Consider the following 16,403-nt stretch of genomic DNA (forward strand, 5'->3'; position numbering starts at 1 on the left):
AAGGGTAATCCCTCAGGGTTCAGGTTGCTGCAATGGCTTCTACCCAACCTCTCCCTTCTGTGTTGATCTTGTCCCTTCTAGGACTTTCGCACTCTGGCTCAAACCTCCAGGCCACCTACTGGTCTCAGGTACTTAGGGAGCCATCAGGGTATAAGTAAAGGGTTCTGAACTGTTAGGCAGGTCTTCTTTTGTGTCTTTGGTAGGCAATGAAGGCAACTTCTCTCACACTGTCTGAGTCTTTCTCTCTGAGGGCAAGTGTTCTTTAGTGTTGTTGGTGAAATGGCAACTCCACCAAATCCAGATTATGGCTCCCAGTTAACCTATCCCTTGTATGATTGGCCTTCTTTCTCAGTGGGCTGCAGGCTTGGGCTCTTAAATCCTCAGCCCTGGTACATCAGTTCATCTCCAACTTAGGCCCCACTGGTTGCCTCCTGCCTTTTTTCTTCCCCCTCTAGTTGCTGGGCATTCTGGTTTCCTCAATGTGGGATTGCTTCTCTGTATCTGATTGTCTACAACCTTTGATAACCCTTCTGATGATGCTGTCCTTCTCTGCTCCAGCTCCTCACTAGACTCCTGTTTTCCTGACCCCTTCCTCCTCCTGTTCTCTACCTTCTTGGACTCATTATACGTGGTCTTCCTACTATGCTTTTTTGCTGGTTTTGTTCCTTCTTCCTTCAGTGTAGCTTCTCTGTCCTTTATTCTGATTTTCTCGTCCTAATACATGTTATTCTCTCGCTGATCTTGCCTCGTTATTCCAACTTTTTGCTCTACTACACTTTCTTTTCTCTCTCCTTCCTTCTTTTCTCTTAACACACCTTACTCTCCTTACTCTTGTCCCCACCCTCCTACACTCCTTCGCTCTGCACTCTTTGACAGTCTCCCTACTCCAATGATTGGCAGCTTTTTATACTCTGTGGCTCGGGCTAATGGGGGTGCTGATGTTGTAAGCTGGCCTACCTGTGTGGGCTTATTAGGTGAGTCCGAGGTTTGGACCACAGTGTTCAGCCCTGCCCCATCTCAGCTGGGTGTCAACCAGTAGCCCATGGGCCAGAGAGCATCAAATCCTGGTACACAATCTTTGACTCAAGCAGCCCTATCATGGAGGCCACCGGATCCCGCCAGGGATCTCTCTGTTCCTGCTGTGTTTATCCCGCTACTGCTGTTTCTGGCATTCCCATTTCAATTCACCTTCTTTAGGTCCATGTTAAGTAGTGGTTTACAGTCTACTCAGTGGGCCACAAATATGCATATGGCACTTCCACTATGCACGTCGCTGGCACACAAGCATCAATTGTGACCCATGTTTATGCATGCCCTGAGGTCATTGGAAAATACTGTACTTTTTCCTTTTGTGGGTGCTGAATGCCGACTTTTACAAAGAGTCTGAGATAGGGGGAGAACCCACGGGGAACACTACCTCTGCACTAGACCTCATGTAGCTTCCTCAGCCCATAGCTTTGCGCTCTACCCACCTGCCAACCCAGATCTGTACTTCGTCTCCCCACCCGCCACAACAATACTCGGTATGAAAATATCATCGACCTATGTTAGAAGAAGCCTTCAAAATTGTCTCAGACTTTCAGTAAGCAGGAGGGCATAGAACCACCTATGGGTACTGAGAAGGGAGAGTAATGAAAATATCTATCTCAAATATTTGTGTGAGGGGTACGGGTATCACAGATTATAGCTGTGATTCGATTTGCTGTTCAGCTAAAAACCAATTATGCTAATTGAGCATTTTAAATAAGGATTGATATGATTGGACACTCATATTTTACTGTCTAACAAATTAGGTTGCATCAATGGAGTTCTTAAATTTTGGTATGGCATTATGTAAGGTTTAGCTAATAAAGCAAATCACAATAAATGAATACATGTATAAATAAAAATATACCTACAAGACCACCAGCCACACCTTTTTCATCAGAAGTGTTAGCTAGGAAATCAGAGAAGACAGCAAAGTCACAACATCTGTATATCTGCCCACCCATTTTGAAAATGATGTTATCGCAGCAGAGATCTTAGCCATTTGATGAGGCACTGTCAGAAAACATCCAGTGAGGAACCCATGAAGATTGGGGATATATATAAATACCAACACCCAATCTACTAATAGAAATACCTCACCAACCATCACACCTTCAGTTATGCAGTAGAGGAAGACTACCCCACGTTATCTTCCTTCTGCTGTAAACAAGCTCACCAATGCTGGGAGATCTGGAGGAAAATTCCAAAGAAGAGCCTGCCATAATGAACTTGGAGTCATCACCGAAAATGATATTGCAACACTCCAGTGAAAATCAATGCTAAAGAGACCACTGCAATTTAAGACTTAGGCAGCACACCCTGAGCTGGTGTAACCATAAGAATAGCAATAGGCTGTTAGAAATGGCCTGATGAACAAACCAACTCTCAAAGGCAGTTCAAGGGTTTTTATTACATAAATCGTTCAGGGGCTCGCTAAGAGCTGTCCCGTTCTCTCTCATCTAGTGCAGGCAGTTCATAGCCCAGGCTTCCCTCATACCCCAGGATGATCTCTAGAGATCGGTAACCACCTACTGACTAAGAATTCTGTCTGGTCATTGGTGATGGCCTAAGAGTAACCACACGTTCCATCTCCCTCTGGAAACAATCTTGGTGGTCCCAAACCTAGGTACCCAATGCAGTGTAACATAAAGATAGGGGCCTCATATGCACTCATGCTCCACTTGGTCTTTTTCTATCCTTCCTCTCCCTTCTGTTTACTCTTCTTCCCTTCTGCCTCCCACTCTCCTCTGTCTCTACCTCTCTCACTCTTCCTTTCTGTCCCTCAGATGTTCTCTCTCTACGCCTACTCTCCTGTGCTCTCTACCACTACTCTCCTCTTTGCACACCACTACTAATCTCCCCTCTTCACACTACTACTTTCCCCACCACTACTACGCTCCACTTTCCACATCACTACTATTCTATCCACTACTACTCTAAACTCACACCTACTCCCAGACCTTCTACTCTCCACCTTTTCATTCACTCACTACACTCCCTCTCTCAGCCCCACTCACACACTTTGCACGCACACTCAAACCCAAGTACCACTTTCTTCTACCTCACCATGCACACTACTTCAGCAATCCTCCTCGGCGCTCCTCTACCTCGTTCTTCCTCTGACAGATCTCTTGGTCCTCCTTCTCCTCCCCTGACGACACCCGGATAACTCACACCTTCCTGTTTCCTGTTCCTCTTTTAATCCTACACTTTCCTTCTCCATTGGCTCTCCCACTCACCTTTTTCCCAGGTGAATCGCTGACTTTGCTTTCCCACAGGAGATGTTTACAAGTGATCAAACACATAAAAGCAGGTCAGTCAGCTCCGGGCAATGGTAGCCTACTGTTCTCACAGTCACTGTTCCAGTTCATGTATGGTATGTCTGGCGTGTTTAACCCCTGAAGTGTGGAGATACTTCGTCCTACGCACTGCTTACCTTTGGGGGGTCAGATCACCCCCCATCCCTTGCTGCTCCCTCTATCTCCCCAACCCCAGGCAGTGAAGGAGAGGACTTCCCCTTAAGTGTCTGGGGGTCAGGGTTGCCATGACATTTACTAAAATGCTATTTATTATGTATCTCAAACTACTCACCCATTTGTTAACTCATGCTGTTAATTTATCTTTGTATCAATATGGCTAATAATAAAATTCAATACAAGAAAAGACGTTTAGTGTGTGTATGGAAGGTGTTCCAAGCCCTTCTGCTTCTGCAGTGCATTCAGTCGAAAACAGGAGATGAGGAATTTAAGGGGAGTTATATGAAGTCACCTCTTACTTTGGTCCTTGAGGGATTCTCTTGGAAGGCTAGAAGGAGGAGCGATCACAACCAGCCTGGGGTAAACCATTTCCTTTTGGGTAAACAGCCATGTGTGGTGCGTGAAAACCTCTATGAGGAATGTGGGCAAAGTAAGGGGAAAACAGAGATCATCTATCCTGTTTCCTCCAATCCTGGAAAAGGCCTGACAAGAAAGGCCAAGACCACCAGGTGCATCTGATATATTAGACTCACCCACTGGAGTCCAAAGAAGGCACAGAAGATATCCCTGCCAATGTGCAGGTACTGTCAGCAAGGAAGAACAAAACAGGGATGAGAACTACAGCCAACAGATGCAGCATTTACAGATGATGCGTTCCGGTGTGAGGGGCGAGAAATATAAGCAGAGTGAACAAGACAGAAATCCACAAATGACAAGAAACTCCTGGACAGGGACACTGTCACTGAGAGCATGAGAGTTGAACATGTGGTCAACAGTAACAAAGAGGCTCAAGGAGAACATCTGTTTGTTGGAAGTGGGGAAAGCCCAGAAGAACCTTGGAGAATTAATTAAAACTGGATAGCATAAGTTAGATAAAGAAACTACATGCTGAGAAACTGCTGCTTATTGGGATACTGAGTCCAAGTTCTGAGATCAAACTGAAGATAATACATGCTGAGGACTTGCTGTAAATGGTGGCACAGTGATTCCAGGTTTTTGGAACAAAAGGAAGCCCAACCCTGCTGAAAAACCCCAATTTAATTGTAGTCAGAGCTTAAACATCAGAAGCGAGCTCAACGAAGTACACTCTGGAAATTCACTGGCTACTGCCAATGGTATTCTTGGTATTCTCCCAGATCAGACTGGAGAATCTACACACTCTCCAACCATGCAATGCTGACCCATTGTGACAGAATAGGCGGTGGAAAATGAATGAATGAGGCTTTACACTACATAAAATTATAAATGGGTCGGTAGCTGCCACCTACATTGTGCATTCAATCACAAAGTTCCAAGTGACATTGTAAACATGATAAAAGGGGAGCTTCACTCTCATTGTCTATCAGATGTCGATAGATCCCTGTAATTGATGTCTTCCAAGCTATAATTCTATATGTTGATATCCCATTGTAACTGCTTTAAGCTATCCACATTATGACCTAGACACAAAAAGCAAGTTGCCAAAATGAGTTAAAAATAATGTTAACCATGATGCTTGAACTAGGAATTAGCTTCAAATTAATGGTAGCAAGAGAAAATAGGAAAATCTTTAGAACTGTCCATTGTCAAAAATATTTAGATAATTGGTGCATCTTACAGTATTGAGCAGTAGCATCTTCATCCAATCGAGGTCCTTCGCATCATAGGTGACAAAGTCCACTTTCAGAACCAGGTACCCGAAATCTGCAGGGATCAAAGTGGTGAATGTGTATCACTGAAAATTCAATCACTATCATTGAACCTGGGTCAAGAGTGTCCAAACCGGGAGTCACTACTTCCGGGACACTGTTTTCCAGATTATGAGTCACTACTTGCGGCAAGAGATTTCTGAATCGGGAGTCAATCATTCTCAACTAGCATTTTTTTTACACGGGTGTCATTATCGCTGTGCCAGGTTTTTTACCTTTAAGAGTCAATATATTCAGGGTAAACATTGTTTGATGGACAGTCAATAGTTCGAGCCAGAGTCTGCTGAATTGAGGGTCATTCATTCTCAGCCACAGATTTCTAGAAACTGAGGTTTTCTCAGATTAGGGCCCCCATTTTGAGTTTGGGTGGTTTTTTCAAGAATTACTGCATATGGCATTATTCAGTGAAAAAACTTTGTTAAAGGGACATTATGGTTAAGTTGCACTAATAAAAACCTTTCGCGCCTTGAAACACTTGTGTACAGGCGCGTTATAAATGCCATATCATATCATAACATATATCAAATTCAGTGAAACATTTTTGTTAAAGGGATGTTATGGTTAAGTTGCTCTAATAAAAACATAATAAATTCAGTGGAAGAAGTTTGTTAAAGGGATGTTTAGTTACAAGTAAAATCGGTAAACCCTAGAAATTCGGCATTTATGGTAAGGTAAGCAACCATAATTTGCGCCTCCACCGTGCACTGCTAAGACTAACACCCAGGACATCAAAGATGACATCACAATTGTCATTGATGACATCACTGATGACCTCAGAAATCTGGGCAACATCTTGGTTTTGTTCACTGACATATGAAAGCCAACTGGTTTTCTTCAGTGAATGTAAGAATGTTTAAATGGAAAAATTGCTATATATGTTGAAGACCTGAACCTTCTTGTATATTGTAGAAGTACTTTCCTTAGGGTATGGTGTCAGCTCATGGTGCCCAGATATGGGCCAATAAGCAGGCCGTAGACACACAATTAATTTGAGTACTTGGTGATGAACTATAATGTTATTGACATTTTGTATTGATGTTGTTTCTGTCTTCTATACTGTTGTTTGCCGGTATGTGCCTCTAATTAGTATGCATTGTCGGTCTTTATATGTATTTTTTGTACTAACACACATATGTGGAACGTCTCAACTTATTACCTTTGTATTACATGCATAACTTTACTGAAAACTCTGCAAGGATATCGTTCATTATTTTACAAAGCAAAATTGCCAGAATAAAAATATTGTACTTCTACAGTGTATGTTGCACCCATTTCTTATGTGTATGTAGGATTACCATCCTGTATTAAGAACAAAACTGTAATATAATGTTTTGTTTACATAAGTACATTCGTTCATACATTAAGTAGTTTTGCATAGATCTCCAAATCAACCCTAACACCTTGTTACCAACATTATAAACAGAACCCCTTTGTAAGGACTTGAAAATTGTGATGTCATCTTTGATGTCCTGGGTGTTAGTCTTAGAAGTGCACAGTGGTGGTGAAAGTTATGGTTCCTTGCCTTACCATAACTGGCAAATTTCTGGGGGTTTTCGATTTTACTTGTAACCATAACATCCCTTTAACAAAGTTTTCCCACTAAATTAGTTGAGTTATTATTAATGAAACTTAACATAATGTCCCTTTAACAAAGTTTTTTCACTGAATTTCATGGGTTTTTAACTTTTTACCAGGATACCCTTAATTTTTGTACATGTTCCTTACATCATACTGCCCCCCCCCCCCCACCCTCCTCTCTGGGTCATTGTGATAGATTCAGAGTCTGCGGACCGTGAGAATGTCTGTAATAATAAGAGATATATGTAGCACATCCAAAAATAAATGTGTACAAAAATTCTGTACTTGAGAAACCAGAAGTATGTTTTCATAGGGTGCACAACATAATGGAATGCACCAAGCGCAAAGCTTAACTGTACACCTAACAGTATTACCTCAGTGGAACCTTGGTTACACACTGACAAACAGCTGGCAGTTATTCCAGAAGTAACCCTTAGAAGAATAGTAAATGCACTGTATTTCTTTCTGTAGCATTACAAGTTGTTATGTGTACATAACTTGTAAGAAATAGCAGTATTGTTTCTTTGAACAGAAATGGCAAGCACACTGGAATGGTTGGAGGAACATGTCCCCCATGATGAAATGAGTGAAGAAATCAACTCTAATGGTACAGAATAAAAATTTGAAAGCAGAAAAAGTGAGGTCATTTGTTGAGATATCACTAAAACATGGTCTTCATTTTAACAGTACATAGTGGGAATGAGGAAAGCAGGCCCGAATTACAAATCTAAATGAACCTGAAGATGGCCATAGACAGCCCCTAACTGCAAATGCACAGAATGAACTGATGAACTTATCTGCAAAAATGGATGAATTAGATAATAAGTGTATACAGTTGATGACGTTTGTGAAAAATCATGTGAAGGAAAATGTACGATATCACTGCTGACTTGTACCTGTGCCCATTCGCCATGTCCCAACCAATCATCCCCATCATGTTCCCTAAATGAAAGACTCTATGATGAAACCTCAATCCCTTCCTCCCCTCATGAACAGTGCGTAGAAAATCCCTATCCTCCCATATGTTTCTGATTACGATTCCCTGTCTCTTTCCTAATTGATTGTATGTTTTTGTTTTAATAAATATGTGTTTCTGTGCCGTTGGTGCGTTTTAAAAACAACAAACAATTTGGAGTCTGCGGACAGCGCGACTCTCTGGGCTGTCCGTACCCAAAATGGAGGTGCCCCCAGACATCACACCAGTCCGGACATGTCCGCTCGGTTGTGTCGCACTTTGAATTAATTTGGGGACTCCACTCCTGTCCTATGGACAATAGCACACATGCGCACCTGATCTCACTGTGCCCCCGGACACTGCACGTGTCTTGACATGTCCGCACTGCTGTGTTGCATTTCTCATTAGTTCAGGGACTCCGCCCCTGTCTTGCGGACACTGACACGCATACGCAACTGATCTCACTGTGCCCCGGACAATGCGCCTGTCCGGACATGTTCGCTCGCACGTGTCGTACTTTTAATTTGTTCGGTGACTCCACCCCTGTCCTGCGGACACAGGCTTAGATGCGCACCTGCTCTCACTGTGCCCCCGGACAACGTGCCTGTATGGAAATGTCGGCTCGCACGTGTCACAATTTTAATTAGTGTATACAGTTGATGACGTTTGTGAAAAATCATGTGAAGGAAAATGTACGATATCACTGCTGACTTGTACCTGTGCCCATTCGCCATGTCCCAACCAATCATCCCCATCATGTTCCCTAAATGAAAGACTCTATGATGAAACCTCAATCCCTTCCTCCCCTCATGAACAGTGCGTAGAAAATCCCTATCCTCCCATATGTTTCTGATTACGATTCCCTGTCTCTTTCCTAATTGATTGTATGTTTTTGTTTTAATAAATATGTGTTTCTGTGCCGTTGGTGCGTTTTAAAAACAACAAACAATTTGGAGTCTGCGGACAGCGCGACTCTCTGGGCTGTCCGTACCCAAAATGGAGGTGCCCCCAGACATCACACCAGTCCGGACATGTCCGCTCGGTTGTGTCGCACTTTGAATTAATTTGGGGACTCCACTCCTGTCCTATGGACAATAGCACACATGCGCACCTGATCTCACTGTGCCCCCGGACACTGCACGTGTCTTGACATGTCCGCACTGCTGTGTTGCATTTCTCATTAGTTCAGGGACTCCGCCCCTGTCTTGCGGACACTGACACGCATACGCAACTGATCTCACTGTGCCCCGGACAATGCGCCTGTCCGGACATGTTCGCTCGCACGTGTCGTACTTTTAATTTGTTCGGTGACTCCACCCCTGTCCTGCGGACACAGGCTTAGATGCGCACCTGCTCTCACTGTGCCCCCGGACAACGTGCCTGTATGGAAATGTCGGCTCGCACGTGTCACAATTTTAATTAGTTCGTGGACTCCAGTCCTGTTGTGCGGTCACTTCGACACATGCACGCAATGTGGCCTGCGCAATAGGTGTCTGCAGGACAGCCATTGTGTCCGTGGCCTTCCGTGGACGTCATCATGTGAACACACCCGTGCTGTGCGACTGATGTATCCGCAGACAGTATCTGTACTCCTGGACAGTTTAAAACTGTATTTTTGGCCACTCTAGAGTGTTTTTAGCTAGAACTTTACCCTTGCAGAGCTCCTAGGGTGTGTCTTAGTTGATCTGGCAACATTTTATAACTTTTTATGTCCTATGTGTGGCTCAATAGTCCACAGACAGTCGCGCCGTCCGCGGACAGCCCTTCTAAAGGGAGCCACCCACTACTGCTCCTCATTGTGAATCTGGCTGTCCAGGAGAGAGCACCGGCTGCTGGTTTTGCTGTGATATTTGGAGACAATGGCTTCTACTATGGCAACTGCAGCTGCCCCACCACCACCACCATCTGGAGGGCCTGGAGAGTGGAACAGGCGTGGTGATACAGAATTGGATCAAGAGGAAGATGATGATGAGCTACTGGAAGTCTCTCTCTCCAGCTCCCGATGTGAATCCTTGGTGTGGCAGATTTATACCACTGTTGGGGGTGTACCTAAGGCTCGGGCAGACAAGGTTTGATGCACTAAGTGCAAGGTTGTACTCAGTTGTGAAAAACCAGGTCTGTACAGCTACTGGACCACCTCCATGTGGTGCCACCTCAGGTCCAATCACAAGGCAGGAGTTCGAAAGGTTGTACCTTTTAAAGGGATGAGTAGGCTGACGGCCACTACCTCACCCTCATAATCCGCTCCTGAAACCACAAGGGACACTCCTGTGGGGCAGAGTATCCCTGCGGAAGCCTCACAGGCCATCGATGACACAGTCGCCCCTTGTCTTTCGAGGGTGACATTGCTGTGCAGGCACTGTGACACACCATTCTGTAGGGGGGAGCAGTTTCAGAGTGTTTTCGAGACCGTGGTCAAGGAGCATGAGAAACACTGTCCCCTACCTGATTAAGGCCCACCCAACATCTTCCTCTCTCCACCTGCCACTTTGTCCCTGTGGTTGGTGCCCCTTCCAGTCCCTTCCCATGTCTCTCCTGCAACAAAAAACCCCCCAAAAATATAAAACACAAAAAATACTAAAACAAAAGGTTATTTTCAGAGCCACCTTTCACAGTTGAAAAATAGAAGTACCGAAAAAGTCTACAAGCCCCTATGGAGCCTGTAGAGTCCGGGAACATCGCGGTAGTCTGTGGACACCGAAAAATGTGTGTGGTGGTGGCATCAAAAATATTTAATTCTTTTGCGTGGGAAACTGGTGGCTCTGAAAAGAACCTTTTTTGCATTTTTTGTTTTTAAAAGTGTTTTTCAATCTTTTAAGTAAACTAAGCAACATTCTACTAAACTAAACTTTTTCTTTGAACTTGCAAAAAAGTGGCCATTTTGTTTTCGCTGTGCTTCAATGCATTTTTTTCTCACCTACTCGAAAATGCTTTCTATATTTACAGAAAGTGCTTCAAAGCATTTTGAATGTTTTGCAGAAAAAACTGATTACCGGCATCCGTAAGATGTACTCCATCCCTGCAGAAAATATTGGCAATGTCAAATTTTATATTTTCATTATGGAAAGACATCATGCCAACATCTCCCAAAAATGCACACACAGCCTTGTTGATATTGCGCCTCTCTTTCTCCATTTGTGGACCAAATGAACTCGAACGCATCCACATCTGTCTCTGGCAATGTGAGAAAAAATCAGTCTAGAATTCGTGAACATTTCCTTCAGTTTGCCAAATGTCTCCTTCATTGCAAACTGCAGTGAAATTCTAGTGACATACCGTAAACTGTTCTCTCCACAATGAACAATGATAATGTCCGGGTGTTGCAGTGTGTCCAAATTGACACAAAATGGGAGCAAGTCCATCCACTTCATGCCGTGCACTCCAAACAAGTGCACATGAACATCATGAAATCCAAGCCAGCCCCTCCACACTGCTCTACATATACCTTCAACCAATGGATCCACAAGTCCCCCAAAATCCTCACACTTTGCCTCCTGAAATATATAGCCATCACCATAGCCATCTGCACTCCTCTCAGCAAACAGACCTTCTGCCAGTCTATCTCCTTGCATACCACACCAAGGAAACATTATTGGCTAATCCCCTGGGCTGCACAGTCCCATTTCCATGCCTGGCATCCTCAAAAGACCCGTATGTGGCACGTGCCGTTCGCGGACCACCACGGTGTCCGCAGACCGATCGTCCAAATGAAGGGTATGTGGAGAGAAATTAAATGCAATATAAATTATTTACTCTTTAGTGGTGGCTCTGAAAAGAAACTTTTTTTGTTTTGATTTCTGGGCGGGGGCTTTTCAGATTTATTTTCCTACAACTACTCACATGCACTCTACATCATTTTCACAAGAACTTTCTGAGTGCATTTTGAATATTTTCAAGAAATATTGCTTTGCCACAATCAGTAAAAGTCATGCCATCACTTAACAAATTATGTCTACCATCCAGCAGAATGTTCTCATTTGGGAAGGATGTCATCCCGATACCATTCAAAAATGAACATACCCCTTTGTTCACAATGCGCCTTCCTGTGTCTTGTTAAGAACAAAACACATTGGTGCATCTCCATAGTGCCCTAGGAGGTATGTATGAAAAGATTATCTTTCCACATGGAAATAGTTCCACTAGTGCTTTCAGCATATGTTGCAATACAATCTGCAAAGATATTGCACTGATGAAGCCCAAACTATATCCTCCACAATGCACCACAATGATATCTGGACATTGAAAATGAGACATATTTTTGCAATGTACAAATAAAGTCTCCCAGCTTTGGCCAGGCACACCATACCAAAAAGCCTCCACTCCCTCCAATCCAAAGTTAGGAGAAATACCACACATTTCTGTGTACCTTTTCAGATTCACCATCCAAGAATCTCCCACCATCCACACAGTAAGCCTTCTCATCTGAACAACAGTAGCCATCTTCCCTACTCATAGCAATGAAATGAACTGCTTCCCTTTCTTCCTATAAACCACAGCCAGAAGACTTCTTTGGCTAATCCCCACAGTCCCCTTTCCATGCCAGGCAGCTTGGATGTGGCACGCCCTGTCGGCGGACTACTGCGCTGTCTGCAGACCATGTATCACAGGACAGCCCTTCTTCACTTTCCACTTTAATCTTTGTAGCACTCCCTCATTGGCTACTTTCAAGCAGTCACACACCCATCCACCAATCACATCCAAAATCTCTACATCTAACTCTGTCATCTCAGTTCAACACTTCAGATGCACTGTTCAACACTCAGAGCATATGTCTCCTGTTACTCCCAAGCACCTGCATCAAAACTACTATAGAAATATCCAAGATTTTTTATTTGCAGATTCTACCACATCTGCATCTATCAACACAAAGTACCGGTATGCATATATTTTTAAAATTACATTTCCAACCCTTTTACAAATGCATATAAACAGGATTCCAGTACTTACCACTTACCCTGCATTGACCTACTCAATAATCATACTCTCATTTGTCCCACCTCCTGACATCAAGTGGCAGTTATTTACAATGTTGTGTGGTTGCAAAGTTTTCTATTAATGAGGATTTTCATAACAGTTTCAAAATACATATTTGCAATTTCAACAATGTCTGTGCCTTTTTTGTGAAATAAATGAAAACCACATTTAAACATTTCCACAGAATGTTTAAGTGCAAGATCCTGTGTGAAAGTTCAATATATTACCAGTACATGCATACCTGCCAATATGACCCATTATAATCTACCAAGTGTTATTTTTTGCATTCATTCTGTCACTTTTAATGCCACTTCTCCCACTAACAAGGTTACACTAAAACTCCCACAATGCAAACTCAAAATGAGAACTGAATGTATGTTACTAAAGCATGGCATGTACATGGATTGAAAAATGGCACATGCAAACTTCGTCAAATTCCCCTTTTCAATCTGTAGTTGCTTAATGACTCCTCGATTTTTCTCTGCATTCTGGGACTTGCAGTGCACCTTTTCTAATGCAAATAGTGCAACCACAACTCCCACAGTACAAATATAAGAACCATCATTAAATAAGCAACTACACATTACCACACATTTCAATGCATCACATTCACAAGTATGCATCTACTGACAACATAAAACACCTTCACACAAGTGGCACTTAAAACTGTTCTACAAATATTTGCCATCTCCAAATGTCACACTTTCTTGCTGCAGCCCCATTAGGTATACATATCACGGGACCACCGGCCCCATTAGCAACACTGCCAGTGCTTCCGTGTCCCCATTCCCGTAGAGTCCTATGCGACTCCACAAGAATAGGGACTAATATTTTCCGGCACCTGGCTTTCCATACCAGCAGGACCTGTAATGTCCTGGTGGCACCGGGAATCTAGCTGCCAACAAATTATTAGGAATCTGGTGGCAACCCCGTCTGCAGCAACGGCAGGGTTACCACCACACTCGTAATAAGGCCCAATGTTATTAACTCTTCTTCCCAACAACTCCTCCTACATTCATAAATAATGTCTTCTTGTACTAAAATTACTTCACCATTACCATACATACCCACTAACTTTCTTCTTTCGAAATTGCAGTGAAGAACAACCTCCTGGAAGACAACAACCAGAAGAAAACTACTCTTCACATCCTACAAAGTAAGTTTACTAGTGTAGTAGTATTCGTTCTGTTACTCATACAGTACAGTGAAGCCACATAGTAGCCTACAAAGTTCCTTTCAAACCAACAACATTTATTTCACTCTTATTCAATACAGCTCAACATGTACACTCTTTGTATTCTCATGTGAACACCATTATCATAACACCCACTATTATCCTGAAAACATTATAATGTCCTTACTTATTCATTCAACTACCCCTCTCTTACGCACTAACTCAAGCCATTCACACATCACACACAGCTACTCTTACAACCTTCCCAGCCACAACTAGCAGCCTATTGCACAATCACAGAGCCCTCTATTTATGTCTGCCCTCATATTCAGACACTCATTCACAATACACGTAAATATATTCCACAACTTTGAAACCCACACTTTCCTTTTTTCTGCAACAGACCGAACAGAATGCCTAGTAAAAAGCAACTCTGGAGAAAACAAAGAGAATATAGAGCAGATACAAATAAAAGCATGCCAAATACTCATCCACCTCTAGCAGAATTTACAGCAAATATTCAAACAAAACTGCCAATACAGTCAGTCAGCAAAACTGAACCAGCTACCACTAAAGAAACTAGGGCCCTCTTCAAAAAAAGAAAAAGAAAAAAATTGTATAAAGAATAATATAACTGCTAATGACCCTACCACTATAGCTACCAATGTTAACGTAGCCACAGTTAACCATTCCAAAAAATTCATTTTACAAAACCTTTTCCACTGTAGAGTACTTCACAATCTTATGAAAATAGCTGAAAAGTCACGCTTGACCCTTAAAATTTACTGCAGAAGTCTAATCCTGGAAGCTCTCATTGACAGTGCAATTCTGCTCAAAGGAAAATTGTTTATATTAATTTTAACCAGAATGAAACCACTAACAAAATGTATCAGTAAATTACAAAAAGGACTTCTAAACATGTGCAATGTCAACGTAGATACCTTTGCAAACTTCTGTGAAGGTGAATGGATTCACACAAGCAGCACAGAACCATATTTCAATGAAGAGGCTTATAAACAAGAACAGAAAAACCCAATTGCCATACATAGTAATGGCCGCAGGTAGGACATGCTAGAAAACACCATTATGGCACAATAAACCCTTATTGAAAAAACATTCCCAACAAACTTTCAATCAACTGTTCCTTTCACCTAACCAATCAGTACAGTCTACAAATGGCCATGCAGCTCAGTGTGTAACGTATGCAAAAATCCTTCAAATCTTTACGAAAATTCCTCAATCACTATGTGAAAGAAAAAGACAAAATTAGAATATAAACGTTGCAAACCATGACTCCTGTCCAGTGCACAACTACAATGGACTGCAAGGACATTCTTTAGCCTGTATTTCAGGACCTGCTTGCAAAAGCACCTTCCACCACATCAAAATGTTAGCAGCACACCATTCCATGATACGGAATCTTCTGCAGAGACTGTACTGTGCAAAATGTCCGCCTGTACAACTGCACCATTTCAATAATATTTTCCTACATGGGGCAGCCAACGAACTCCTTCAACAAATAGAACACATCCAAAGTAAATATTTTGGAAGTGAAGATGACTTAGAAAATTCAGTAACTTTAGAGAACATTAGCGAAAACCTTACAAACACCAATTTTCTAATAAAAACATACAACAAAGAAATACCAAAGTTTAAAAGCACATCTGCTGAAGTACCAAACCAAGTATGTGTATGTTGTTGCAGAGCTTTTAATAAAAAGATTAAAAGAATTGTAGATATGATTTACAAAATGTAAGACAATGGGGAATCCCATTAGTTCCAAGTAGGTCTATACCTTATAACAGAAAATAAATACAAAATAAGTGACCCCTCAATACTTTGCATATATTGCAATACAAAGCTTAATATTAACCAAATGCCTTCACGTGCTGTCACTAATAACTTGGAAATATTCCCACTTCCAAAACCTCTCCAACATATTCAAGGCCTCAGCATGGTTATATGAGCAGTTTAAGAACATTTTATGAATCTGCATTTACACAATTATTTTGCAGTGCATGCAAGATTGTTTGCAACATACCCCACCCTAATATTGATTGGTAGGATTATACAAGTGCTCAGCAAAATCGTTTTTGTATTGCAAAGAGTAACCATGTCATTTGTTAAGGTCTATGCCCAATGGAATTCTGAAAACCTAGTAAAACATGCAGATTGTGTGAAAAGCATTCTAGCTGCCTGACTATCCATAGCCTTAATACTATGTACGAGTAATGCCAGGCAAAGTCCATGCCCATTAGCACTTGCAGGCGAATTAAATGATATTGCAATGTTGCTCTCCACTTGTAGGGTAATGTCAGAAATGCTAAAGTAGGAAGGGCTGAGCATGACATTCTCCTACTCAAAATCCTTAGAGGGCAAATTAATATTTGAGTTTTATGGTGTGTTAGCTTGCAAGGGTACCGCTTCAAAGCAATAGTGTGACATATGTACAAATAATAGGAAGCATGGGATGAGGCTACACATCCAAGTAGCCTGCTTACCTACAATCAGTATCCGATATTTGAGTTGAC

General features: G+C 42.3%; 1 protein-coding gene across 1 annotated transcript in view; it reads right to left on the reverse strand.

Annotated features, from left to right (window-relative positions):
- CLEC20A (C-type lectin domain containing 20A) overlaps positions 1 to 16,403 on the reverse strand; it is a 141,230-nt gene that overhangs the window by 23,732 nt on the left and 101,095 nt on the right. The window contains exon 5 of the mRNA XM_069634796.1: positions 5,101 to 5,186. Within this exon, the coding sequence (XP_069490897.1) occupies positions 5,101 to 5,186 (86 nt within the window). The remainder of the gene's footprint in view (positions 1 to 5,100; positions 5,187 to 16,403) is intronic.

This window comes from Ambystoma mexicanum, chromosome 1q (genome assembly GCF_040938575.1).
Source record: "Ambystoma mexicanum isolate Mex_15411 chromosome 1q, UKY_AmexF1_1, whole genome shotgun sequence".
Classification (NCBI taxonomy): Eukaryota; Metazoa; Chordata; class Amphibia; order Caudata; family Ambystomatidae; genus Ambystoma; species Ambystoma mexicanum.